At 51.7% G+C, this 25,724-nt stretch overlaps 10 protein-coding genes across 10 annotated transcripts; 7 read left to right on the forward strand and 3 right to left on the reverse strand.

Moving 5' to 3' along the window:
* Positions 1-349: 349 nt before the first annotated feature.
* On the reverse strand, positions 350-814 carry JKF63_04570 (uncharacterized protein; the record flags this gene model as incomplete). The annotated part of the gene is made up of 1 exon (XM_067900553.1): positions 350-814. One exon carries the CDS (start codon positions 812-814, stop codon positions 350-352), a length of 465 nt encoding a protein of 154 aa, XP_067756574.1.
* Positions 815-1,253: 439 nt separating this feature from the next.
* Positions 1,254-2,075, reverse strand: JKF63_04571 (uncharacterized protein; the record flags this gene model as incomplete). Its single annotated transcript, XM_067900554.1, has 1 exon — positions 1,254-2,075. The coding sequence occupies one exon, from the start codon at positions 2,073-2,075 to the stop codon at positions 1,254-1,256; it is 822 nt and encodes a 273-aa protein (XP_067756575.1).
* A 483-nt stretch (positions 2,076-2,558) lies between these two features.
* Positions 2,559-3,110, reverse strand: JKF63_04572 (uncharacterized protein; the record flags this gene model as incomplete). The annotated part of the gene is made up of 1 exon (XM_067900555.1): positions 2,559-3,110. The coding sequence occupies one exon, from the start codon at positions 3,108-3,110 to the stop codon at positions 2,559-2,561; it is 552 nt and encodes a 183-aa protein (XP_067756576.1).
* Positions 3,111-5,080: 1,970 nt separating this feature from the next.
* JKF63_04573 (uncharacterized protein) lies at positions 5,081-5,581 on the forward strand (the record flags this gene model as incomplete). Its single annotated transcript, XM_067900556.1, has 1 exon — positions 5,081-5,581. One exon carries the CDS (start codon positions 5,081-5,083, stop codon positions 5,579-5,581), a length of 501 nt encoding a protein of 166 aa, XP_067756577.1.
* A 438-nt stretch (positions 5,582-6,019) lies between these two features.
* On the forward strand, positions 6,020-6,520 carry JKF63_04574 (uncharacterized protein; the record flags this gene model as incomplete). The annotated part of the gene is made up of 1 exon (XM_067900557.1): positions 6,020-6,520. One exon carries the CDS (start codon positions 6,020-6,022, stop codon positions 6,518-6,520), a length of 501 nt encoding a protein of 166 aa, XP_067756578.1.
* Positions 6,521-6,958: 438 nt separating this feature from the next.
* Positions 6,959-7,459, forward strand: JKF63_04575 (uncharacterized protein; the record flags this gene model as incomplete). The annotated part of the gene is made up of 1 exon (XM_067900558.1): positions 6,959-7,459. One exon carries the CDS (start codon positions 6,959-6,961, stop codon positions 7,457-7,459), a length of 501 nt encoding a protein of 166 aa, XP_067756579.1.
* A 1,059-nt stretch (positions 7,460-8,518) lies between these two features.
* On the forward strand, positions 8,519-11,767 carry JKF63_04576 (uncharacterized protein; the record flags this gene model as incomplete). The annotated part of the gene is made up of 1 exon (XM_067900559.1): positions 8,519-11,767. One exon carries the CDS (start codon positions 8,519-8,521, stop codon positions 11,765-11,767), a length of 3,249 nt encoding a protein of 1,082 aa, XP_067756580.1.
* Positions 11,768-13,974: 2,207 nt separating this feature from the next.
* JKF63_04577 (uncharacterized protein) lies at positions 13,975-15,195 on the forward strand (the record flags this gene model as incomplete). Its single annotated transcript, XM_067900560.1, has 1 exon — positions 13,975-15,195. The coding sequence occupies one exon, from the start codon at positions 13,975-13,977 to the stop codon at positions 15,193-15,195; it is 1,221 nt and encodes a 406-aa protein (XP_067756581.1).
* A 6,012-nt stretch (positions 15,196-21,207) lies between these two features.
* On the forward strand, positions 21,208-22,272 carry JKF63_04578 (uncharacterized protein; the record flags this gene model as incomplete). The annotated part of the gene is made up of 1 exon (XM_067900561.1): positions 21,208-22,272. One exon carries the CDS (start codon positions 21,208-21,210, stop codon positions 22,270-22,272), a length of 1,065 nt encoding a protein of 354 aa, XP_067756582.1.
* Positions 22,273-23,972: 1,700 nt separating this feature from the next.
* On the forward strand, positions 23,973-24,938 carry JKF63_04579 (uncharacterized protein; the record flags this gene model as incomplete). Its single annotated transcript, XM_067900562.1, has 1 exon — positions 23,973-24,938. The coding sequence occupies one exon, from the start codon at positions 23,973-23,975 to the stop codon at positions 24,936-24,938; it is 966 nt and encodes a 321-aa protein (XP_067756583.1).
* Between the last annotated feature and the right edge of the window lie 786 nt (positions 24,939-25,724).

The following is a 25,724-nucleotide window of genomic DNA, read 5'->3' on the forward strand; positions in this document are numbered from 1 at the left end:
GACTTATTTGAGTTCCAGAAAAAAAAAGGAGAGGCTCAGAAGTTGGGAACCGTTGTGGAGACATCGGGCTCCTGACAGGTAGGGGGAAGTTCGTTCCATTGCAAGCCAAGCGGAGGACGTAAATATTTAGAGACATCATCTTTGCGACAACACGTGAAGAAGCATCTTATAGCACCATCGTGTTTTGCGACTGTACTGGATAGGATTCATATGTTGTCGTTGCTGTTTCTTTGTCTCTTCGGGTTAAGTTCCCTTCTAAAAAAAAATGTGAATGGGACACAGTGCTGAGCTTAAGGAGAACGAAAGGGGGCAGAAGAGAGCGTTGGCCATCTTTTCGTGATAATAGACATCACTTGCGGTATTTTCTGACCTCTTCAATAAGCTCAGCTTTTTCCACCAGCCCTGTGGAGGGTATATAATGCTGCCTCATCAATGAAAGCAGCTCTCTCGGCTTCATTGCTTCCAACTCCTTATCCGACGGGATAGCAGGGGGAGGGATCACTTCGTGTTCCTGTACAAGCTGCCTTACAGAATTAATGTCAGCACCCTCAAATGTCGCCACAACTTTTCCACTTTTGAAAAAGTAGAAGGTGGGCATCGCACGAATAGAGTAGGCACGAACGACATCAGGCGAACGGTCGACATCAACTTTTGCGAAATTAACGTGTGGCTTTGTAGAAGCAAGATTTTCGATGAGGGGGGCGATGGTTTTGCACGGCCCGCACCATGTAGCAAAAAAATCAACTACTGTCAGTTTCGGCTGATGTGCGAAAGCCTCAAGCTCCGCCAGTGTGGATACGACACGAACGGTCATTCTAGCAATCCTATTTCCTCTACGGGGCTCCTCAGATTGAGTGTGGAGAAAATTAGATGAGATTTCAAAAATTGGAAGTGAATTTGAGGGAGGTGTATTCGAGATTTCCATATGAAAGCTAGTCTTTCTCCGGCGCAGACTTTCCCGAAAAATTGGGAGTGCAGCGCCTTTCCACTAGTATCACCACATAAATGGATGCCTTTTTCATGCACGTTGTGCTCGTCGACAAACACAAGAGAAACCGTGCTCTTGGCATGTTGGCCATCATTTCTGATGGTAAAGAATCGTTAGTTTCTACATACCCTGGTGTTGGTGGTGGTGATAATACAATGACAATCAAGACATCAGTTGCAAAAAAACCGCCGAATATGTCAATACAGCTTCTTTTTTCTCCTCGGAATCTTTGGGTCCCGATAAAGGAGGGCAACCTACTTCGAGGTTACTTTCTTGTTTTCTTCGCCTTCGTTTTGCTCACAGGCTTTCTTTGTGATGCAGTTGAGGGCTTGGTAACCTCTGCGCAGGAAGGGACAAAATCTGCAGAAACACGCATGGGCTTTTTCGGCTTCGGCTCATATGTGTGCAGTTTTCGGTGCGATGGGCGAGAATGTTTGCTCTGTTCTTCTTCGATTTGTCTCCGTTTGTTATCTGCCTTCGCGAGGAAGACAACCTCTGAGCCATCCCCGTAGAAGAGATTGTGATAGGTGCCCTCTGATTTGGCTCGCTCAGGGTGTTCTTTCTTGAACCTCTCAAAGTCATACGGAAGCCTCAGCGGTACACCAGGATCAACGTACGCGCGGCGCACTTCCCAGTTACGAGGAGCTCCATCTGCTGTAGGAATTGTTTCCTGCGCTTGGACTGTTTTGTTGTGCGCGATACTCTTTGCACAGTGCAAGGATATGTACTGTGCTATGTAGCTCGGAACTTCCGAAAAAAGGCTCTGCTCCAAGGAGATAATATCCTTGCAGATATCCACAGCATTGTGACACACCTCTTCATCCGCACGGCAAAAGGTGCTCAGACCGCGAATCACAGACATGTAGCCCTCATCCACCTCACGCGCAGCCATATTGAAAACACGCGAGTTCGAAAGATCTTTGTCTGCCGCCGAACACGCATGTTCACCCGGAAACGCGGCCTCATTCGCCGTTTCCTCCTGGAGAGCAGTGGAAACGTGAGGGTTTTCCTGTGCCCTGCCATTTGGAACCGATACGGCCGTCTCATTCTCCTCGAGGGAGTGGTTATCAGTTTCCACCAAAGACATTTTTAGATGCCTTTTTGCTCTCGATGGGCGTGTTTTTTGTTCGTTTCAGACGCGGTGAATTGTTTCCGACGTCGGTATAAACCTTTAAAGAAAAACTCGTGAATGCTTTTAGAAGGAGTCAGATGAATGCTCTCCCAAGGCAGAGAAAAGGGCAACAGAGATACAAGAACATGAGATGAGATGCCAAGACGAATAAATCATGCGCTTTCACATCTGTTTTTTTTTTTGGTTCTTTGGAGTGCCAGGAGCACCTGCATCTTGACAGAAATACCTCTGGGTTGACGAATCAGTTTAATCTTCGGCAGTGAAAAAAGAAGACCGCTGATTGTGGGTCTACTGAGGAGCTTAGTATCAGCGTCGCAGACACAAGAAGGGAAGTGCGAGAGCAAACAACAAAAAAAACGTAGTGCATCTGTTTTCAGTTCATTGGTGCTCTTCACATAGCTATTAACCAAGTAGAGAGACGCATACACATTGTGAAGTTTAACGGCTTCTCATCCCAACAAACAGCATCATATCGTCAGCCTGGATGACATATTTTGGAAACTGATCATCAAGGGCGGGCAGGTCTTTGAGTTTCTGGTTTTGGGGTTGGGCTCGGCGCAAGTGGTGGTAACGTCGATTTTTCTCCCGAAATCTACGCTCGTTAAGGGTCGCGTTGTATGCATGAATCTTTGTCTTCTGCATATACGTGTGGACATCCGCGATATGGGCTTGCCAAATACGCTTCTTTTTGTTTTCCGAGTCTCCACCATGTCTATCGTATAGGATCTTCTTATTCCCACAGCGCCTGCTACATTGAAGTCCACTTGCGGCAGATGAACAATGACCAGTCTGAATATCACTACCAGTCAACAAGTCGTCTTCGGTGTTGGCGCAAATGCGTGACAAAAGTCGTTCAATCTCTTCGATTTGGTCTTTAGAGAAGACCTCTTTCTGGAATGAAGTAGAAGACAAATTATCAACGCTGATATCTGGCTGTTGTCGTGCCTTCCCATGCGAGGATGGGGAGGAAAAGTCCCCGATGTGGTTCATTATGTGAAACTTCGATGAAATCATACATAGGGCGTGATATAGAGTGGTGATAAAAGATTGCCGATAAAAAAGAAATGAGGCAGAGCCTATTGGCATGCCAGATGCTTCTGGGCTGTAGAACAACCGTTCTCGATGCCGGCCGCAGCACTTGGTTTTTAGGTTGAACTCGCATACAGCTTGCGATGAGTCCAAGTCCCCTGGTGAGTACTTATCCGAAACTCGGATTTGAGACGGAGAAGCAACACTGAAACCAAACCCTACCTTCAAGTGACACCAAACACGCTGAATACTCGTATTTGAGGGGAAAGCGATTCAATCATGGAACCCGGGGCAGCATCCACTGAACAACCCCTTCCTCTCAATGACCTCAGATTGAAACCGCGGAGGCTAACCGCACCCTCTGTTGCCCCCGTTTTTCGCTTTTCCTCTAGACACCGCTTCGTGTCACTTCGGTCCAAAAAAAGATCAAGCCTTAAATCTCTCTCTTCCGAAGCCAGTAAACCGTGAGTTTGAAGCCCGCTTTCAGCTTCAAGGCTCTGCTTCTCCCGCCTGGCTACCCCCCCCCCTTCCCCAATATCCCGTGAGCAGGGTCAACGATTAACAACCGCACCCCTTCCCTTGAAGTTTAGAGTCGAACCCGTTCCTGAATAACGCCATACGCAGTAGTCTGCTTGTCTGTCGTTAACATTCACTCTCCTTTCTGGATCCCACCCCAGGCCTCTTAACTCTGTGATACAGAAGCAACTCACTTTCTTTGTGGCCTCCCCCCCCCCTCCCCCCCTTCAAGCCTCTCGCGCGGTGCGAGGCAGCGGTGCATACGTCCCAAAGCAGTGGCTGACTCGGGTCATCTGAGCGCGGCCTGGCCCTCAAACGCTGTCTACTCCTCCCATTATGCCGGCCGCCGCGCGGCGGCGCATCCCTCACGGTGACCTGGCACCACCCCACCAGTGGGCAGTGATGCCTGGGTGAGAGGCGTTCGAGTCACGGTGGCACTCTGCCCGTGGTGGGGGGGGGGGGGGATCGCACCGACGGACCGAACGGTAGAAGGTCGGTTCCACGCAACGCCATTCACGACCCGAGCGCCGACGTGAGTAGCAAATACATCGTTGGGACCTCCCCTGCGTCGTGTGGGCGCCTCACTCTGTCATCATGTAAAGGGGCTCGGCATCGGCATGAGGATAGGGACAGCTGGGCTTCCCCACGGAGTGAATGAGGGTTCCTTGCAGCGACGGTGAGGGTTACGCTGCTGTAAGAGCTTCTTCACGAGGTGAAAATAAATGCTTCTCTGTGTCGATTCACTGAGGAGTGAGGTTCAAGGAGCGAGAGAACACTATCATTTGCTTTGTAAATGGTGTTTTTTTTTATGCGGAAATCGAGTAAATGTATATACTCCAGTTTTCAATCTCTTTTCCTGTTTGAGTAATGTTTACTCAGATTGCGATGCTGCTCTACAAAATATGTAGGCTATCCTTTGCTGAAATACATTACGATATCAATGTGCAAGCAATTAAATACTTCTTGTGAACTTGCATCTGAGCGAAGATCTTTAAAGAAACAGTTCCCGTCTTAATTAATTCCAAGCCCATGAGGAGCAGAAAAGAAAAAAAGAGCGTCACAGTGTAATGTGGTATTTTTTTTTAATCATCGCTGTCCCACACCACATATACTGCCAACAGAGATGTACAGCCGACTTAAAAAGACAGATCTCATTTGTAAATTGCGCTGATGCACGGACTTAGGATTTCTGTGTGTAGATGTACTTTGCTTTTTCGGCCTTCAGGGAGAGAAGTACAAGAAAAGAGAAAGGTTTCCTAAAAAAAAATGGTACACTTTTGCGATCCGTGGTAAAAGTGTATTTCTTTGCTGGTTGCGCTATTTCTTCTTCAAAAAACAATACTCCATACTCTGTGTTTCTTGTCTTCTTTTTGCAATTTTTTTTTTCCAGTCTCTCGTTATCTTCTCTCAACACAATGTCTGACGAAGACCATGATTTCTCACAGCAGGGCGGCGGTGACAACGCGTCCAAGACGTACCCCCTTGCGGCCGGTGCCCTGAAGAAGGGCGGGTATGTGTGCATTAACAGCCGCCCATGCAAGGTGATTGACCTGTCCGTCTCGAAGACAGGCAAGCACGGCCACGCTAAGGTGAGCATCGTTGCGACCGACATCTTCACCGGCAACCGCCTCGAGGATCAGGCCCCGTCTACGCACAACGTGGAGGTTCCGTTTGTAAAGACCTTTACATACAGCGTTCTGGATATTCAGCCCAACGAGGATCCTTCCCTCCCTGCTCATCTTTCCCTTATGAACGATGAGGGTGAGAGCCGTGAGGATCTCGACATGCCCCCGGATGCGGCACTGGCGGCCCAGATCAAGGAGCAGTTCGACTCCGGCAAGGATGTGCTGGTTGTGGTTGTATCTGCGATGGGCACCGAGCAGGTGCTACAGACAAAGAATGCTGCGGAGAAGTAAGGCTGAGCAATATTGTTTTGTTTTACTATTTTAGCTGGCATCCATGCTGGGAAATGGCCAGGAAAAAAAGATGAATGAACTCAATGAAAAAGAATCGAGTGTATAGGGAAACTGGAATATCTAGCTGGTTACTCTGTACTGCCAGTTTCTGTCCCCCCCCTCTACCATGTAGTCTACTATAGGAAAAGGGTTACCCTCTTATGATTTTTTCTATATTTCAGGGTTTCTGGTGACTTAATGTCAGTGAGGCGTCCAACGCACAGGAAAGGGTCTTCTAAGTGAGATACACAGCGTCTTCGATGTCAGTTTCAATGGAAACCGACATCTTAAACTTGGCCTACATTTTCTCTACTCCTACTTTTAATTGGCCACACGTTGTGCATGTTTTTTACCACACGTAGCCCTGCACTTTTTCTCCACAAGAAGACTTTATCAATAATGTCTGACGAAGACCATGATTTCTCACAGCAGGGCGGCGGTGACAACGCGTCCAAGACGTACCCCCTTGCGGCCGGTGCCCTGAAGAAGGGCGGGTATGTGTGCATTAACAGCCGCCCATGCAAGGTGATTGACCTGTCCGTCTCGAAGACAGGCAAGCACGGCCACGCTAAGGTGAGCATCGTTGCGACCGACATCTTCACCGGCAACCGCCTCGAGGATCAGGCCCCGTCTACGCACAACGTGGAGGTTCCGTTTGTAAAGACCTTTACATACAGCGTTCTGGATATTCAGCCCAACGAGGATCCTTCCCTCCCTGCTCATCTTTCCCTTATGAACGATGAGGGTGAGAGCCGTGAGGATCTCGACATGCCCCCGGATGCGGCACTGGCGGCCCAGATCAAGGAGCAGTTCGACTCCGGCAAGGATGTGCTGGTTGTGGTTGTATCTGCGATGGGCACCGAGCAGGTGCTACAGACAAAGAATGCTGCGGAGAAGTAAGGCTGAGCAATATTGTTTTGTTTTACTATTTTAGCTGGCATCCATGCTGGGAAATGGCCAGGAAAAAAAGATGAATGAACTCAATGAAAAAGAATCGAGTGTATGGGGAAACTGGAATATCTAGCTGGTTACTCTGTACTGCCAGTTTCTGTTCCCCCCCTCTACCATGTAGTCTACTATAGGAAAAGGGTTACCCTCTTATGATTTTTTCTATATTTCAGGGTTTCTGGTGACTTAATGTCAGTGAGGCGTCCAACGCACAGGAAAGGGTCTTCTAAGTGAGATACACAGCGTCTTCGATGTCAGTTTCAATGGAAACCGACATCTTAAACTTGGCCTACATTTTCTCTACTCCTACTTTTAATTGGCCACACGTTGTGCATGTTTTTTACCACACGTAGCCCTGCACTTTTTCTCCACAAGAAGACTTTATCAATAATGTCTGACGAAGACCATGATTTCTCACAGCAGGGCGGCGGTGACAACGCGTCCAAGACGTACCCCCTTGCGGCCGGTGCCCTGAAGAAGGGCGGGTATGTGTGCATTAACAGCCGCCCATGCAAGGTGATTGACCTGTCCGTCTCGAAGACAGGCAAGCACGGCCACGCTAAGGTGAGCATCGTTGCGACCGACATCTTCACCGGCAACCGCCTCGAGGATCAGGCCCCGTCTACGCACAACGTGGAGGTTCCGTTTGTAAAGACCTTTACATACAGCGTGCTGGATATTCAGCCCAACGAGGACCCTTCCCTCCCTGCTCATCTTTCCCTTATGAACGATGAGGGTGAGAGCCGTGAGGATCTCGACATGCCCCCGGATGCGGCACTGGCGGCCCAGATCAAGGAGCAGTTCGACTCCGGCAAGGATGTGCTGGTTGTGGTTGTATCTGCGATGGGCACCGAGCAGGTGCTACAGACAAAGAATGCTGCGGAGAAGTGATGTGTCTCCCCTCAGCTCATGCTGAAAACGAAAAAAAGTTCTTTCCTCTCAGTTTCAAGGCATTTGGAAAATAAAGTGTAAAAAACGAAAATGGCAAAGAAGGGGTGGTTTTTCTGAGCTACTCAGCCGACACACCCAGACGCCTCGATGTCTGGTGGAACAAAGCTACTTGCTGTGGTTGGTAGTACTTTACAAGCTTGTCGCGTATTGAGCACTACAGCGCTTACCTGCGCGCTCCTTTTCTCTTTGATGCGTGGTCATATGCTCCGCTGAGAGTACGCTGCTCAGCACATGAATGGGCAGAAGGTTTTGTGTAGCCAAGAAAAAGAAAACCTGACTCCTTTTTTTTTTAGTGGACACTGAGTTCAAGTTCGTAGAAATGTTTTTGAGTACCTCTAGGTTTCTCCCAATTTGGGCTTGACGGGTCTGCGCAGGCGCGGCTCGGATGTTGGCGGTAACGACCTTCGCGGACCAGGCAACAAAAACTCGACATGAATGCAAGGGAAGTCAGGGTTACATATCATAGCAAGGTGAAAAAGGCATATATTTGAGAGACTAGCTCATCTAATGTGACTTGACTCCTTTCCCGGCTTATCCCGTCTCTCCAATTAATCTATCGAAACACCAGTTTGCCATAAATCTTAGTGGCTACGTACTCGCACCGATTTACGTGGTTGTAGTAACGCGCGCCGCCTGTCGGCCCAGTTGAATTACAACGGGTGTGTTTCAACTCTTTGTGGCTCGCCACCACATATGCCGGTACACACACACACACACTGGAGGTCACTTGTTTTTCCAGTGGTCACCCGGGGAGCCTATCCGATGCCTGTCTGTGTTTTTCCTGAGAGCAGGTGCTCTTCGAGAAGAGGAGACCCAAAAGCGTTGAACCTGAAACAGATAGCGTATCTATGCCATATATATATATATATATGCATTTCGTCTGAAGAGAAATTCAAGAGACTAAAGTTTTCATCCCCTCCCTCCCCCTCTTCCCCCGCGCGGAAGGAGGAAAGTGATTCCTTTTTCTTTTTTTTTCTATAAATTGTCTTCCCTACAAGCATGTCGAATTTCGCTGAACATCCGGATCTCACGCTAAACGAGCGGCTGGTGTGGCGGCTAGCGAAAAACAAGGAGCATGTCTACAACTACATTGTACAGAAAGCCCCTACGGCCAGGGCGCGATGTCGAAAGTGCTCACAGCTGATCCCAAAGGGTGAGATGCGAATTGGTGTGCCAATTCGCCACAATGCAGGAGATAACGGATGGATCTCTGCCTGGCAACACCTTGGGTGTACCCGCATGGAAAAGCATGAATCTGACAACTACGAAAGTACCATGCGTGGCTTTGCTGCATTGCAACCAAAGGAGCAGGAGCATGTTCTCATGGAGGTCACATCTACGGAGATGCCAGAGCATCTGAAGCCCCTGGACCCAGATGACTTGGTGCATCGAGATAAGATGGAGGAAATGACACCACCGCCAACGCTGTTACGGCACCTGTTGCCTTATCAGAAGGAGGGAGTGGGGTGGATGGTGCGCCAGGAAGCCGAGTCTCCAGTCAAAGGTGGAATTCTTGCAGATGAAATGGGTATGGGCAAAACCATCCAGGCCATCGGAATGATGCTCGCCCACCGTATCAGCGGCCCCACGCTGATCGTCTGTCCGGTTAGCTCCATGTTGCAGTGGGAGGCTGAGATCAAGGAGCACGTAGTCCCTGGGTCCCTCTCCGTTGTCGTTGTGTATCGCACAGCAAAGGTGACGAAGGAAGAGCTGGAGTGCGCGGATGTGGTCCTCACCACTTACCCAATGCTCGAGCAGGCCTGGCGCGCTCTCATCAACGAGATCAAGGTACCGTGTCCTTACTGTGAGCTGCTTTTCATTCCTCGTCAGCTAGTGGTGCACAACAGATACTTCTGTGGCCCGCGTGCCAGGAGGACACTTAAGCAGGCGCAACGCGAAAAGCACAGTAGTGTACCCACGATGACGAGCTCATCAAGAGGTGCGCAGTCTTCCGAAACGATCCGAAAGGGATTGCGAACGCTTCATGTAGACCTTGGTGACGAAGAGCGGTCTGAGGAGGAGGTCAATGCATCGATGGATGTGTCAGCGCCACTAGAGCGAAAGCGCGGTCGCCAGGGCGGCACGGTCAAGGGCAATGGCGCCTCTGCGGTCAAGAAGAAAAAGAAAAAGGAGTCGGAGGGTGGTGCGGTCGGTGGTGGGCAATCATCACCTGAGAACGCGAGTTTCAAGTCTTTCGTCAAACCGGAGGATGATAGTGATGGCATGGCAGCGCTGGAAAAAAGTAGCAAGGTGTTGCAGTCAGCCGCGGCATCGCGGGGAATTGTGGGGCCAATTGGCATGTACCAGGAGCTCATGCGAGAAGCTGGCCGCACCGTGCGCAGTCGCTGGGACGCGGTGAGGAGGGAGGGTAAAAGCAGCAGCGATGGCGATGGCGAGGATGAGTCAATCGAAGACAATGGCAGCAACACATCAGTTCTATCGTACGCTTCTTCTTCTCCGGCGGCGGCTGAGGAAGCTGCTGCAGCGGACCAGGCCTCCAAGGCCCTGGAGGCCTTCCGCTGTTCCGCCTGCCACTTCCAACTGCTGCGGTACCCTTTCTGTCCCAAGAATGGCCAGCATCACATCGTCAAGGAGGAGCTGCGTGACATCATTGAAAAGGATACCGGCGGTGACGACGTCGACCTCTCTGCCTCTGTATTTCATTCCATCAAGTGGGGGCGCGTCATCTTGGATGAGGCGCACCGTATCAAAGGTCGGACAACTAGCACTGCTCGCTCTGCTTTTGCCTTGGCGGCTGAGTACCGGTGGTGCCTCACAGGCACTCCCCTACAGAACCGTGTTGGTGACTTGTACAGCCTCCTGCGCTTTTTGCGCATGCATCCATACGCACACTACTATTGCGAAACAGAGGGCTGCTCGTGCTCGTCACTGTCGCACCCCTTCTCATCCACCTCGCTTCACCAGTGTGTCTTCTGCGGACATGGGCCGCTGCAGCACCATTCCTATTTCAACCGCTATATTCTCAATCCGATCAACCGCTACGGCTACATCGGAGACGGGCGACGCGGTATGATGATGCTGTCGAACGACGTCTTTGCTCGGTCGATGCTGAGACGCACTAAGACTGAGCGGGCCGCTGACCTGCAGCTGCCGCCGCTCACAATTGAGGTGCACCACATCCAGCTCACCAAGGAGGAGCGTAATTTCTACGAGTCCCTCTACAAGAAAAGTACGGCAGAGTTCGACACCTTCGTGCACAAGGGTACGGTTCTGCACAACTACGCGCACATTTTCCAATTGCTCAGTCGTCTGCGCCAAGCCCTCGACAATCCACTGCTTGTGATGAAGGGCATGGATGTTGGCACGGTGGTGAACGTCATGGGTGTGTGCGGCATCTGTGGCGACAGCATCGAGGGTGAGAGTGCACTGAAGGTGCACCCGTGTCAGCATGAGTTTCATCGACTGTGTCTTAGCCAATTCCTGGAGAGTGCACCGGACAAGGAGTTCCACTGCCCCACGTGCTTTGTTCGAATCAATGTGGATCTGCGTGTTCTGCGACAGGATGTGGAGGGTGACGAGGAGGAGGGCATTGGAAGCTTTGTAGCAGCGTTGCCCCCCGAGCTAGAAAGTGAGGTCAACGCTGACGGTGGCGAGGGTGCTATAGCGTCTCAGCACGTACATAGTGACGGCGATGGGCTCTCATCATGCACTAGGCCGACTAAAAAGGAGCAGCGCAGCATTCTCTCTCGCCTGGATCTGCAGAAGCCGCTGCATGGCACAAAGCTCGACGCCATCGCCAACTACATAGAGAAGGTGCCGAAAGAGGAAAAGGTGATTGTGTTCTCGCAGTTTGGCAGTATGCTGGACTTGACGCAATACTGGCTCCAGCGCCGTTTTATCAAAGCTGTAAAGCTGTCCGGGTCGCTGATGCTGACGCAGAGACAGTCGGTGCTGCAGGCATTTTTACATGACCAAAGCGTGCGCGTCATCCTCATCTCCCTGAAGGCCGGTGGAGAGGGTTTGAACCTGCAGGTAGCCAATCACGTGGTGCTCACCGACCCGTGGTGGAACCCGGCAGTCGAAATGCAAGCTGTGCAACGAGCACACCGGATCGGACAGACTCGTCCGGTCCACGCTGTCCGCTTCGTCACGGAGAACTCCGTGGAGGAGCGCATGATCGACCTCCAGGATAAGAAGATGCTCGTTTTCGAGGGCACAATCGATGGCAAGTTGCAGTCCCTCAACAAACTCACTGAAGAAGATTTGCAGTTTCTCTTTACAAGGTAGAGTCGGGATAAGTGGGATGTGACCTTCTCATACCAGCGCGTGTGTGTGCGTCTCTGTGTGTGAGGTGCCCGACACGGACCTTGTGGCTGGAAGACACCTTCGATAGCGAGAGGGCGTGCTCGTGCGTGTATGTAACGAGGAGAACCAAGAAAAATACACCACCGCGCGTGGCGCAAGCTTTTCTTCTGTCGGTCCCCCCCAAATGAGCATCGCTGCTGGGATGTGTATTATGAGTGGGGTGTGGCACTTCCTCTTTTTGCGCCCGCTCCTGCCCTCCACTTCCTCATAAAGACGAACTCAGTCACTCCCCCGCGCACATAATCAATACAGGCGTCCTAACATCAAGAAGTAAAGACCAACTCATCTGACTACCGGCGCTCAGAGGCGAACGTGCAAGCAGTCTAATCTCTCAACACCACCATTACACACTCGCTTCATTTCACTATTGCTTTGTTGAACCATTCAGCTGTAGCGCATTGCGTATGGCTCTCACTCGCCCATGAGGGGTTTCCGCCACTCAGGAGCGGTGCGTACCGCTGCTCCTTCTCCCCCTGTTCGTTGCTGGCTCTGCCATTTCTGTGTGTGTATGTGCTGCAGAAAATCAGCGCTATCTTTCCATATTTTTTTCTGTTCAGTGCCTCTCCCCGCCCCCCCCTCCTTTCTCTCTCACGCCCTTTCGTTGCTTCCCCTTCTTTGCCTGTAAAGAGCGGGCGAGGGCAGCCTCCATTGTGTCTCTACGCGGCGGCGGTGAGGCTGAGATAAAGGGAGTACCGCTTTGAATCCCCCTCCCCCCCCCCCCGCAGCTTCACTATAATAAAAAGGAAAGGGGGGAGCAGGTTTTATAGTTGAAAAAGGGGGGAGGGGGGGGGTGGGGAAATCCAATAAAATTAGATGAATAAATACGCCACCATTTGTGGAAAAATGTATTCTGCTATCACTTCCTGTGCTGATCACCGTGGCTCTATTCACAGCGTTTCCGCTTCGTTTTACTCGTGTCTGTGTGTTGAAGCTGATGTAGGCTCACGAAGGGAGCATCTATACGTGAGAAAAAAAGACTCGAAGGAACGGAGTACACAAAACACGCACACACCACACGTGACACTATCAGCCATTTCCACCATCACTCTTCGTTGTAGGGTTAGGGCAGTTGTTGGCGTTGGGGCTGGCTCAATCATCCCCATCGGCCTTGTTGGCCCCTCTCGTCAAGGGGTGACTGGAGCAGGAGAAAAGAGAGAGAGGAGCTGTCAGAGAGGCAGACAAAGTAAAATATAGCACCCTCCTCCTCTACTGTGTGGCTGCCAATCCGCGTCGGGTGTGGCAGCCGTCACGCGGACTCGCGTCATGCTGACCTCTTTTTCTCTCCCCCTCCCCTAAACACACACACACACGCACACTTTCTAGGCTAGGTACCATCTCACTCTCTGCTCACATTTCATCTCTTTTTTCCTCCCTGCTTCACCTTGTCGTTGAGTCTTGCTTTTTGGATTCGTTTCCCACATTTTTACCCCCCCCCCCACACACACACACACACGCTTTCCCTACTACTACTACTCTTGGGGCGCACACAACCCGGTTTCTTCCTCATCTATTAAGTTTTCGTATTGTCGTCTACTCTTCTGTCTCGCAGTCATTTTGTGGCGTCAACCGCTTTGTGTATCTCCTCTTCTCTACCCTTTTCATCTTACACACACACACACACACACCACACACGCACACACACACACACACCACACAAAAGACTATTCGAATATCTCCCTTTGTTTCGTTTTCTGTCGTGTTTTGTGTTTTTTTTTGTTACTTTGTTGTCGTTCCCCCATTTTGCTTGCATCCCTCTTTTCCTCTTTTCTCATTGATCCAGACCTCCTTTTGTTTTCTCTTTTCTGCTGCCCACTACAACAGCTGAACTTGCGGTACATACACACCTAACCTTTAAAGCACCGGCAGGCGCCACCACACGCTCACATTTTACATCCGTGTAAGTGCGGTCTCCTTGTTGGTATTCTTCTATCCCCCCCCTCCCCCCTCCTTCCCCTCCTTCCCCTTCCCCTTCCCCTTCCCCTCACTGGTAAACCCTTCAGAGAGGTACACATCCTAAGCGCTATTCTGTCCTGAAAAGCGTCAGTAGAAGTGAAGAGAGGAATAAAAAAAAACGGGACGAGCAACCCAGCACACAACGAGAGGCCACAGCGGCTCTACGAATCGCAAAGATGGGCATTCCACTTCCGAAACCGGTGATGACGCAGCTACAGGAGCGTTACGGCAACGCCATCTTCCGCTGCGGCTCCAACTGTGTTAATGGGTACCGTGATACGATGGAAGATGCCCACCTGACATACATGACAGATAGCTGGGGCTTCTTTGCCGTTTTTGACGGCCATGTGAACGACGAGTGTTCAAAGTACCTCGAAGGGGCATGGCGCAGTGCAATCGAGAAGGAACCCATCCCCATGACAGATGAGCGAATGAAGGAGCTGGCTCTGCGGATTGACAAGGAATGGTTGGACACGGAGCGCGAGGGTGGCAGCACGGGTACTTTCTTCGTAGCCCGCAAAGAAGGCGACAAGATGCAGCTGCAGGTCGGCAACGTGGGTGACTCACGTGTAGTGGCCTGTATCAACGGCGTCTGTGTCCCCCTGACGGAGGACCACAAACCAAATAATGAAGAAGAGCGCAAGCGGATTGAGAGCTGCGCGGGCCGTGTGGAAAACAATCGCGTCGATGGAAGCCTAGCCGTGAGCCGCGCTTTTGGTGACCGTGAGTACAAACTAGGCGCTGGTGGTCAGCTGGAACAGAAGGTGATTGCCTTAGCTGACGTTCAGCACAAAGAGCTTACCTTTAACTCAGACGATTTTGTGCTGCTTTGCTGCGATGGCGTCTTCGAGGGGAACTTCCCCAATGAGGAAGTGGTCGCCTACGTGAAGGAGCAGCTCGAGACCTGCCACGACCTCGCTGAGGTGGCAGGACGCGTCTGTGAGGAGGCGATCGAGCGCGGCAGCCGCGACAACATTTCTTGCGTGATTTTGCAGTTCAGGGACGGCAGAGACTACGCTTCTGAGCCACACGCAACCGTTGTTCCCGGACCGTTTAGCGCGCCCCGCAACAGCAGCTTCCGCAAGGCGTACAAGTCGATGGCTGAGAAGGGCAGCACAACCGTTGGCGCCGTCCTAGAGAAGCGCTACGACACTCTCAAGGCCGCCGATGCCCTCACACCGGAAGAGACCGAGGAGCTGAGCTTCTTTGAAAATGGCCCTGAGCCGAGGCTCACAGGTGCCGAGCGTGAGCAGTGGTTTTCAAACTTTTTCGAGAAATTGTGCGAGTCGTCTGCGGGCGGGCCGAGTGACCAGATGGAGCGGCTGCAGTTGCTACAGCAGCAGGCCGGTATTCCACTGTCTATCCTGTTGTCCTTGATGGGAGAGCAAGCGCAGTGACTAGAGCAAGAGAAAAAAAAGTGAAGACAGACAGCAAGGGAAACATACAAGAATACTCGTCGGCTAGAAGGGGTGAGGCGAAGGAAAAGCCTTCCGGGGGATGCGGGACTGTTCACGAGTAGGGGGTGGAAGGGCAAGTGTGCGCTCATGTGTTATGCTCTGAAAAGGTCCCCCCCCCTTCCATCTGCCCCCCCCCCCTCCCCCCGTAAGTGTCATCGGCGCGAGGTTTTCTGGGCAAGCGCAGAGGGGGTGTGCGCAAAAAAAGTTCAAGGAGAGCCAGTTATGCAATCGCGTTACGTGCAGGGTCGGAGGAGTTCAAGAGTTGAACCAGAGGTGGGTAGGGGCGTTGGGTGAGTGGTGGGAAGTAAAGAGAGGTGGATCAGGGGCGTTGTGTCCGGGGAAGCGGAAAGCGTTGGCACGAGGGGGAAGGGGAGGGGAAAGTAGGAAAAGAAGGCGGGAGATCTGAGAGGGAGATGGTGGGGGAGAGGGGCTCGCGAAAAGTGCAGGCTGGAAAGGTGTGAGGGGAAGTAGGGAATGGTGTGGGTGTGAGCTCGAGAAGCTCACACGCCATAGGGACGAGACCCAGAGTAGATGAGACTTGGCAATGGAAGTTCCTGCTTTGTGGACTCCGATTCTCCATGTATATATATATATATATATATATATGTGTGTGTGCGACGGGCCGTGCGCACTACTGGCACATTTACCCCACGGTCCAGCACTCAAGGAAAGTTCATCACTTGCCCTCTTCTCTTACAACCCCTTTTCTTTTCCATTTTCTTCTTCCCCAACGCCTTTTTCGGTTCGTGTGCTCGTTTGTCTGTGTGGTTCTTTTCTTTCCCTGTCGTATTTTTTATTCCCGCTTTATGTGTGTCGCATCATTTGTGTTTGCGTGTGTGCGTGTTTAGGGTCACACCTGCCTGCCTTGGGGGGAGGAAGGGGGAGGGTTGAATAAAAAAGAGAGGAGAAAACAGAGACCCCCCAAAATGACACGTAGATTTACAACTTTTATTCTCTTCTCCTCACTCCCACCAGTTCGCTCTGTTGTTCCTCAATGTGCAAGCCTCTATCTGCTGGCTTACTCAATGAAGTTTTCTCTTTTTTTTTTTCAAACATCTCTTTATGTGCGAGACATGCACACACACACACACACACACACACGCCGGACCACACGTGTGTGTACGCAAGAGGACAACACATGAAGAGGAGAGAGCAATCTCGATGCATGCGAATTGGTATGTAGAAATTGTATATATATATATATGTGAATGGATATGCGTCTCGGATTATGTTTTTTTTTTTCTAGTGTCTGTGCGCGTCCGTGTGTGTGTGTGTGTATGTGTAGCTGCGGTTGTGTATGCGGCGCCAGATGCTTTTTTTCCTTCTGTCGCGTTCTTGTCGTTCTGCCCCCCCCCCCCCCTCCTTTCCCTCTCTGTTTGTGCTTTACTCGCGCTGGAAAAATGTTCATTATTTCGCTTCGTTGCTGAGTTGCTCTGCTGTGCTAGCTAACAGACACTGACACGCTCTTGCTGCCACCCCTGTTCTGCCCTTCTTTACCCTACGTCCCTGATCTCCCTATACCACGCCCAACGCTGGCCTTCCACACCTTTCTATGCCCCCTTCCCCCCAGACGCTGACGGCGACAGTGTGAGTATCTTCACCCTCTTCCGTTGCTTCTTTTTTTTTTGCGTATTTGGTCGTCTCCCCTGCACGCCGAATGGTTTCTCATTCTTCTTTTCTTCCGCTTTGTTTTCCCTTTCAATTTTTCTTATATATGTATAGAGGGGGGGCGTACGATGACAGTAGAAAATGGGGTGCAGTGCGGAGGAGGAGGTGTTGGTGGAAGAAGGGAAGTTGGTGCGTACACACACACACACACACACACAGACACACACACACACACACACACACACACACACATGCCTGCGGCGGATCCTGAAACAAGAGTCACCACGGCGCTGCAGAAAAAGAATTTTGAGAGGGGAATGTTTGAAAAGGAAGGATGGGGAGGGGTACATGTGAAATAAGGAAGTGGTGCGTATCTACCACCCCTTTTGTTTGCCCCTTCTCTCCCCTCCCTCCCCCCTCCCGCTCGATTCTCTATCAACATTCCATCATCCTTCTCATATCATCTTTGCTCGTGTCTCGGCAATGTGTTTGTTGCTTTTTGTGGATATGTGCTCTCATTGGTGTGTATAGACACATTTCTGTGTGTGTGTGTGTGTGTGTGTGTGCCGCTGTCTCGCTCTCTGCTCTTGCTTCGTCGTCTCTTTGCGGGATTTCTTGTCCTTTCTTTCTCGCGTCTGTCCTTGTCTATGAAAGCGTATCCGCCTTCGATTACCATCCCCATCACCGCAAGCCCTCTTTAACCACCTCCCCACCCACAATTTGTCGTGCCTCTAACCATCGTAATTGGGATTGGGCAGGGTGGGTGCTCCCTTTTGTTTTCACGCGTGTGCATGATCTCTGTGTGTGTGTGTGTGTCTATGAAGAGTGTCTGGGTCAGTCTTCAACCTCCTCCTCACCCCCCCTCTTCTTCTTCTTCCCTTCCTCCAGTGCCGGGGTATGGTTTGTATGCGTGTGTCCCCTGGGGGGGGTGCGTACATCTTTTTTTCCCCCTTTGTTCTTGCCGAACCCTGTGATGCCATGTGGCGTTAGTGAGAGGGGCGCGTGAGAGCCAAAATGACGAAGAAAGTGAAGAAGGATCAACAAGGGCTCTATGCCACCCCTGACATCCGTCCACTGTGCACCCACATGTATATGCATGCATGCAGGCAGGCCGAAGGAGATTGAGGAGGGAGAATGAAAGGGTGAACCTTACTCGTAGAACAGGGGAAAAAAAGAGTGGAAAAACACCAAAGGAGGGATAAAATGACGTTAGGCGGATGGCATGCTCGCATTACATCAGCATCTTGTCTGTCCTATACGCATATATCTTTGAAGGACAAACTCTCTCTGCTTCTTTTTTTTATGTATTTTGCATCCTCTTCGTGTTTTCCTCAGCGCAAATCTCTATCCGCTCTGCGCGTGTCTCCTTCCCACGGTTTCTCCACAATCTCACCCTCCCAGGGCGTATGCCTCTGTGTGTGTGTGTATGTGTTTGTTGACAGACATTCTTTCCCTTCAACTCTGCTTCTTGCTATTGCCGTGTGTCTGTGACGTTCTTGTGTTTGACGGTGTACGTGTATGTGACCATGCGGAGGACATGGCATGTTGAGAAACATACACACGTCTCGCTAACCTCTTGTTTAATTTTGCCATCTCTATCGGCTTTGTCCATTTCCAGAGGGAGGAGGGCGAGGGGGGGGGCGGGGGAGAGACTATCGCATGCAGAGTGAATGGGGAATCAGAGAGAGGAGAGAGAGGCGGAGCACGACGTCTACAATATGAGGGGGGTGGGGGCAGGGATGGGAAAAGCGGTGATAATTAAAACGATACAGAATGGAGGGAGGGCAAGGGAGAGTCTATAGTAATACAGGAGGAGCATCAATGAAAAGAGGGAGAGATGTGAAAGGTGAGAGAAAGCTTGCACGCGCTTGATGTATAGGGAGAGGAAGAGGAGTGTGTGTGCGTGTGTGGGGGTCTGTGTATCTGTGTGTCACCGACATCCGCCGACGTGGTGATAGGCTCATGAAAGCCCACGTGCTTTGTGTGGGAAAGATATCCGTGTGCTTTCGCTAATAGAGATCAAGAAGAAGCCGGAAAGGAGGAGTGTAAAAGTTGTACGTATGTGTTGATAGATAACACAAGTCCCATGCACGTTTTTTCTTCTTTGTTGACGTCTGTGTGTGGGTGTTTGTTTTTGCTCATTATTTTGCCCCCCCCCCTTCCCTTCCCCCGCCTCCTCAGCCCCCTCTTTTGTTTTCGTGGTTTGTGCTGTTCGCCTTTTGTCATTTTTTTCTGTTCTTGACTTTTTTTTTCTGGAAGCACTTCAAAGTGTTTATCCTTCTCTCGATGGTTTTCTACCTTTGAGCACACACGCACCGATACCCGATCGCAGGCTCGTATGCGTTGAATTCCAGGGCATTAAAGTCAATTTTTGTTGCTGTTTCCTGTTCTGTTTTTCCTCACGCGTCACCACCATCGCAACGACCCCGGTCTTTCTCTCTCACACACACACACACACACTGTATGGGGTTGCGTGCGTCTCTGTATGCACTTCAGTCTTCGCTGTGTGGAGAGCACTCGAGTACATAATCGCGTTGTTGGTTTCTTTCGGCGTCGTTTTTTTTCCTTTTTTTTGGGCGGCTTTGATATTGTTTGTTCACCCCCTTTTTTTCCAGTTTGCCGTTGTCTTTCCTTCTTATCTGGGTGGTCTTATTTGGTGATGTGGTGGCGATGTGTCGGTGGTGGTGGTGGTGGTGATGAGAATAATTTGGTGACCGCCACCGCTCCGACCCCTCTTTACTGTTGTTGTTTGATTCTTCTGTTTGCCTGTGGACTTTCTCGCAGCTGCTGGCGACTGGTCGCTCGCTCGCTTTTTCTCAAAATCGCGTGTACATTGACGTCTCTCTGTATATCTCACGCTCACTTTGTATGTGTCTCACTTTGTCTGTATTGAATTTGGTTTATGGTTGCGCGCGTCTGTGTTTAGGAAAATTTGGTCGAAGCTTTTCTCTCAATATAGGTGTGCTCGTATGTTGTATGTATCTCTCTCTCTCTCTGTGCGTGTGTGTGTGTGTGCGTCTTTTTTTAAATCGTTTTGTTTGTCTCTTGTGTGTTGTTTTCGTTTTTTTTTGCTCGTTTCTGTTTTCTTTCCCCCTCCCCCCCTTCCCGGGAATGTGTGGTGTGTGCGTGTCGTGGTGGTACGACGAAAGGGGAAAGCCCTCGCCGCCCACCAACAGTACAATTTTTTTTTTTGAATTCTCCTGTACAAAAAAAAAGGATATGGGAGAGGAAACGAGCAAAAACAACAACAACCCCACTCCCTCCCTTCCCCCCCCCCACACACACACACAATAGGGGAGGAGAAAGGTGGAGGGCAAAGGGGAGGGGGTATATATAATAATAATTAAATAACACAAAAGAGAGCAAACAAAGCATGAAAGAAGACGAACACACACACACACACACACACACATATATATATATATATATGCGGCCAAGAGGGTCATGAACAAAGAACGCAACATCACCACCACCAAAAACAACAAAGTAAGCCCTATGTCGTTTACACACATAGACATCCAAATATGCACACCCATGTATGTTTTTCTTCGCCCCCCAAAAGAGGCGGGCAAAAGAAATGTGACATCGCATGCCGGGGTAGACGCCAAAGGACGAAGGTATTGGCGTCCGAGAACTGAAGGGGTGGGTAAGAAGAGGCGAGAGGATCATGAGTGTGGTGCACTTGCAACGGGCTGGGGATCAAAAGAGACGGAACGAGGTTGCGGCAGTGTGAACTTATGCCCGAGGGAGGGAGAGGGAAGAGAGATCACGCGAGAAGGTAGGAGGGACTCAAAGGGATGAGGATGGATGGCAGGTGCAAGAGAGTTTACTGATAAGGGAGAGCATGGAGAGGGGGGAGGGGTGGAGGTGTGTGTGTGTGTGTGCCTCGATATTCAGCCCCTTTTCCATGCTCTTTTTTTTTTGCGTTCTCTCCCCCCTCCTTCGTTGTGCGTCTGTCCCCACCGCTGTTTCAGTACTGCAGGCGCGAGAATGTTGTTGATAGACTGCTCTGCTCTGTCCCTTCAACCCCCTCCTGCTCTCTGTTCCTGGGCTATTCGCATTTGTTGATCAAATGGCTCTGCGCGCGCCTCGGCCCACTTCTTTCTTTCCATTTTCTTTTTTGCCTCGCGACTATTTTCATGGCGGGATGTGGAGGGCAGCAAATGACTGGAGGAAAACGACAGGCGAGCGGCGCTTATCAAGTGATGCATACATATTCACTCGTTCTATCTTTGATGGTCTCCTCTTCATCTCTCCATTAAGGGCAAGTGACGACCCCCTCCCCCTCCCCACCACCTCACTTGTGTTTATCTGTGCTCCTCTCCGTCTCTCCAGTGGGGCTCGATGCATAACATGGCCGAGACTACCTTTGAGTTACATCACATACGCTGCTGCGGTGCCAAGGAGGAGAAGGAGCTGTCACCGGAAGCTACCGCGTCGACCACAGTGCATCACAGCACTAGCGGCAGCTCGTATACCACAGAGGTTCTTCTCAAGTTAGGGGCACCTACATTCCTCGCCTCCACTGGTCGTTTCTCCCATGCCGACTCACCTACGCTGATGTGCTACATGTGCCCCGCGTATATTTTACAAGCAGGATGCCCAGCACTCCGTGAGTTGCTGTTGGACGCATTCCAGGGCGATTCAAGTGAGGTTCGTGGGGTGGACAACGAAACAGGCATGGAATCTGCCGCGGCACTCGTGTTGCCATCATCCCTGCCTCCCGTGTCGATCGACCTTTCGTTTCTCGGCAGGGATGTCTTTGAGGTGGTGGCGGTATACTTGGAGCACTTCTATGCGCTTGACTATAGCGCTAACACCACCACCACCACCAGTATACTCTCAACCCCAGCGCAGCAGTCTGGGACGTACTTGTCCCCCTCCTCTGCTCGCACCCCGTCTCCGCTACGGCGGCCGCTGAACTTCGAAGACCTCTACGCCCTTTCGACATGGGAACACTACTATGTCTTGTGTCAACTGCTGGGGCTGGCGCGCTCACGGGTTGATTCCCTCCGTCTTGCAGAGTGCGGCGCATGGGTTGATTTGCTGGGTGATGCAGCGGCACCATCGTCCTCGGAAGGGGAAATGCGAAGGAAACCACGGGTTGCGGTTGAACATGACGCTGGACTCTCTCAGCAGCGTATTGAATGCTTCTCTCTCGTCAACCGTCAACGGATGTGGTCGCGTTTGTGCCAGATACTGGAAGCAGCCTTGCGCCTGGGAATGCTGAGCTTGCGGGTGCTATGTGCAACGGTGGCGGCAAACATGCTCGTGGACCTTGACGCGTCTAGCTTAACGCAATTGATGCAGTTCTCTGGGGATGACAGCAGTATCAACAAAATCCCTCCTTTTACGGCTGAGGCACGCGAACAGTTGCTGCAGCGGTTTCCATGGCTGAAGCTCGCGTAATGGCGTAAGCAGCTTTCGCCCCCTCCGTCCCTCTCTCCTCTCCCCGTTACACTTGGCGCACGCAGGGCAAGTGCAGTTCGCTGTGGGGCGGCATCGCCACACACACACACACACACACACACACACACGCAGCGGGGGGAGGTGGCACCACACCTTCCAAAGTGCACCAAGTTTGTCTTTATCTCGGTCGTGTATGTGCATTGGCGAGCGGAAGGCGTGGGTTCCCCGACCTGTAATGGGGTGGTGGGCGTACGCCCCCCAAACGTTAACCGTGTCAGTGGAGTGACACTCAACTCTCTAGAAGAAGTGATGAGCTGAACATCCTACAACACCCTCACTCTATTTCAGAAGGTGCTCAGTCTTTGTTTTTCTTACGGAGCCACTTTGTGATTTTTTTCCTCCATTTGGCAGCTCTGTGCCACTGTGCCGGCGGAGCAATAACCCTCTCCCCCCCTCTCCCCCCTCTCTGTTGCATGACTGCTTCACATTTAGCCCTCGTTCCTCCTACACACTCTTTGTCATCTGGTGGACTTTGAAAGTGGCGTCTGTGTGTTACGACTCCCCCTGACCTGGATATCCTCCCAAACACACACACACACATATACACACAGACACACAGACGCCGCGACATCTGTTGGAGAGATGAGCTTGAAGGTCATAGCACATACAGACACATCACAACCGTGAGCAGGAGTATTGCAGGACGCCATATCGATCATCAACGATTGCTCGATTGATGTGACGGCAGCTAAAATCGCCTCCCCTCCCCTCCCCTCCCCTCCGCCCGCCCGCCGGCTCATCACAGGTTGATACTGACAGTGAACTGGCAACGGCGGCAGATGAAGAGGACGATGTCAAGGAAGACGATCCACCGGTGGGTGCTGGTGTCGGGCTGAGGCGCCACTTGACGGCATGTGAGCCTCCGCGGTGGCACCTGATCGACCACCCAAAAAGTCGCAAAATAGCCACCGCAAACCACCGGCGAACGTGTGAAGTACCGCGCCGATAACACCGCCCGAGGAGTGGAGGGGGTATTTCGTGCGACTACGTTCGAGGGCATCTGCACCGAGACGGTTTCTGATGTATTCCTCAACTGGTGCCGACCGTTTTTTTGGTTTTCGTGTATTTTTTTTTGGGGGGAGGGGAGGGGGAGCGTTGTGTTGCGGCTGGGGGGGGGGGAGACGGGGGGTCCCCTCACGGATCAAACACACACGCTTTGCTTCTCTCTACCCCCTCCTTCCTTCAGCTCGTTTTCCTTCGTCTCTGCGTTCAGCTGCTTCAGTCCTCCGCATTTTTTTTCCCCATCCCGAATATTCGGTGTGGAGATATTGATGAGTAGACCCAAGACCTTTCCGCTGCAGTGCACGCACATCAGCGTATGTACGTACGTTTCTTTCTGTGTGTGTGTACGTGTCTAATGAAGCTTCCGGGCGCTCACCCACGCACGCGCATGTTCGCGCGCGGCTCATGCTCTCTCTCTCTCTCTTGGTTGGCTTGCTTATTCTTTCGGGACGCCCTCACCGTTTGTTCACCTCCCACTTGCCTATTCCTCCTCACTAGGGTTTCTTTAGTTGACAGTGTATCGTAACCACAGCTAGAGCGACTGTATATCAATCTTTACAGCCACCTCATCGTATTTTATTTCGTTGCACACCCCTCCCTCTCCCCCTCCCCCTCCCCCTCCGCACCTCGCGTGCGCCATGGCCGACCGAAGTGAAATGGAGTCGATGCTGCTGAGCGCGCCTATCGGGGACGTCAGTGGATCGCTTGTCTCTGTCCTCTGTGTAGAGGCGACAAAGAAAACACAGAAGGTGATTGATGAGGCTCTCTCGGCCGGTGATGACCACGGCAACAGGAGCTCGGCGGCCGCTGGGGCGCTGTGCAGGCTCCCTGGAACGCAGCTTCGAATTTCGCCTTACACCACGATCGACACCATTCGTTCTTTCTTGCAAGAGCAGGAGACTGGGGCATCGTTGTCCCTCGAGGACCATTTCGCGGGCGCAGATGCCACGCAACTTAAGAAGAAGAAGAACAACAAATCCCTCGCCAACGCACATTTTTTCGCCGTAGGCATGCCATCGAGTTCCTCCGAGGTCGCTGAGGCTTTCCTTCCTCTTCAAAACACCACAACTCTTCACGATGTGATGGTTTCCGGCCACACACTGCGGCTCAGTGACGTCGCCAACGCGGACGCGTCTGAGCAAACGGTGTTGTTGGTCTACACAAGTGAGAGCGAGTACGGCGTGGACGGTGAGGATCTGCTTCTCTGCGCTATCTGTGCTGCTTGTTGTGCCTGCTTGGTTGGCCTTTGTGCCACTGGTGCAAGCAAGGCAGCCAGTAAAAAAAACAAATTCAATGAGCAGCAGCAGCAGCAGCAGTACAACAGCAACATGAACTCGACGCTACCGAATCAGAACTACTATGGAGGTAATGTCCCTGGCGCCCCGCAGTACAGCTACGGTGCCCCGCCGCAGCAATACCCCGTCAGCTACCCAGTAGCGCAGCCGGCATACTACAACTACAGCGGGGATCCTCGCTACGCACAGCCGTCGGCTTCTGCGGCCCCGCCTGCTCCGTACTATTACACTCAGCCACCCAACCAGCAGCAGGGTCCCCCACATGTCAACAACTATGTGGCTCCTGCCAGTGGTCCGCCGCCGTTGTGAGCTAGTAGGCACCACAGTGGAGGGTGCCGCACAATGCGTTATTTTACCGGCATCTTACCCCTCCCCCGCTTCCCCCGTTTACACATTGAAGATCAGTTCCCCTGGATCCTCTGCCCCCCCCCCCCCCTCCTCCCCCAAGGCAGCGTCGCAGGTCCTCCTCGCGTTTTTGTTGGTTTCTCTCCCTGTGCGTGTGTGGTTGTTCTCGCTCACTGTTCCCCCTCTTCCCCCAAAAGAGAGAGAACTCAAACTGGGAAGCGCACCGGTACGCACTCATCATCGTCATGCTTCGAATTTTCAGCGACATTTTCGCGCGCGCGGTGTGTGGGAGAGCGACACAGGCGGGATGGGGGGAGAGGGGAGAGGGAGTGGGGAAGTGATTTTGTCTGAAATGTCGCGTGTAGCGGGGGCATCGCTTCCGTGTGGCTTCTCCTTTTTTCCGCTTTCATATATGCTCGTTTGTCCCGAGGGGAGGAAGGGAGGGTGTGTCTCTTTGTCCCCCCCATCCCCATTGTTTTTTTTTTTTCTAGCTCCGATTCTCTTTTGCTTCTTTGAACTGAATCTGTGTGGCTTTCCCTGTCTTTCAGCACGTACTGCTGGATGTGTCTGTGTGCTCCTCATCCCTCTTTTTTTCCCCTCTCCTTTCCTGCCGGGGGTGTTTATTGTTGACCGTGACGTAAGCCCTTTGTGTGTATGTATGTTTGTATGTGCGCGCCTGTGTTTGTGCATGCTAGGGAGGCCGAGTGGCAGCCCTCCCTCCCACTCACCCACCACCACACACAGAGCTGT

This window comes from Porcisia hertigi, chromosome 25 (assembly GCF_017918235.1).
Source record: "Porcisia hertigi strain C119 chromosome 25, whole genome shotgun sequence".
NCBI classification, from domain to species: domain Eukaryota; phylum Euglenozoa; class Kinetoplastea; order Trypanosomatida; family Trypanosomatidae; genus Porcisia; species Porcisia hertigi.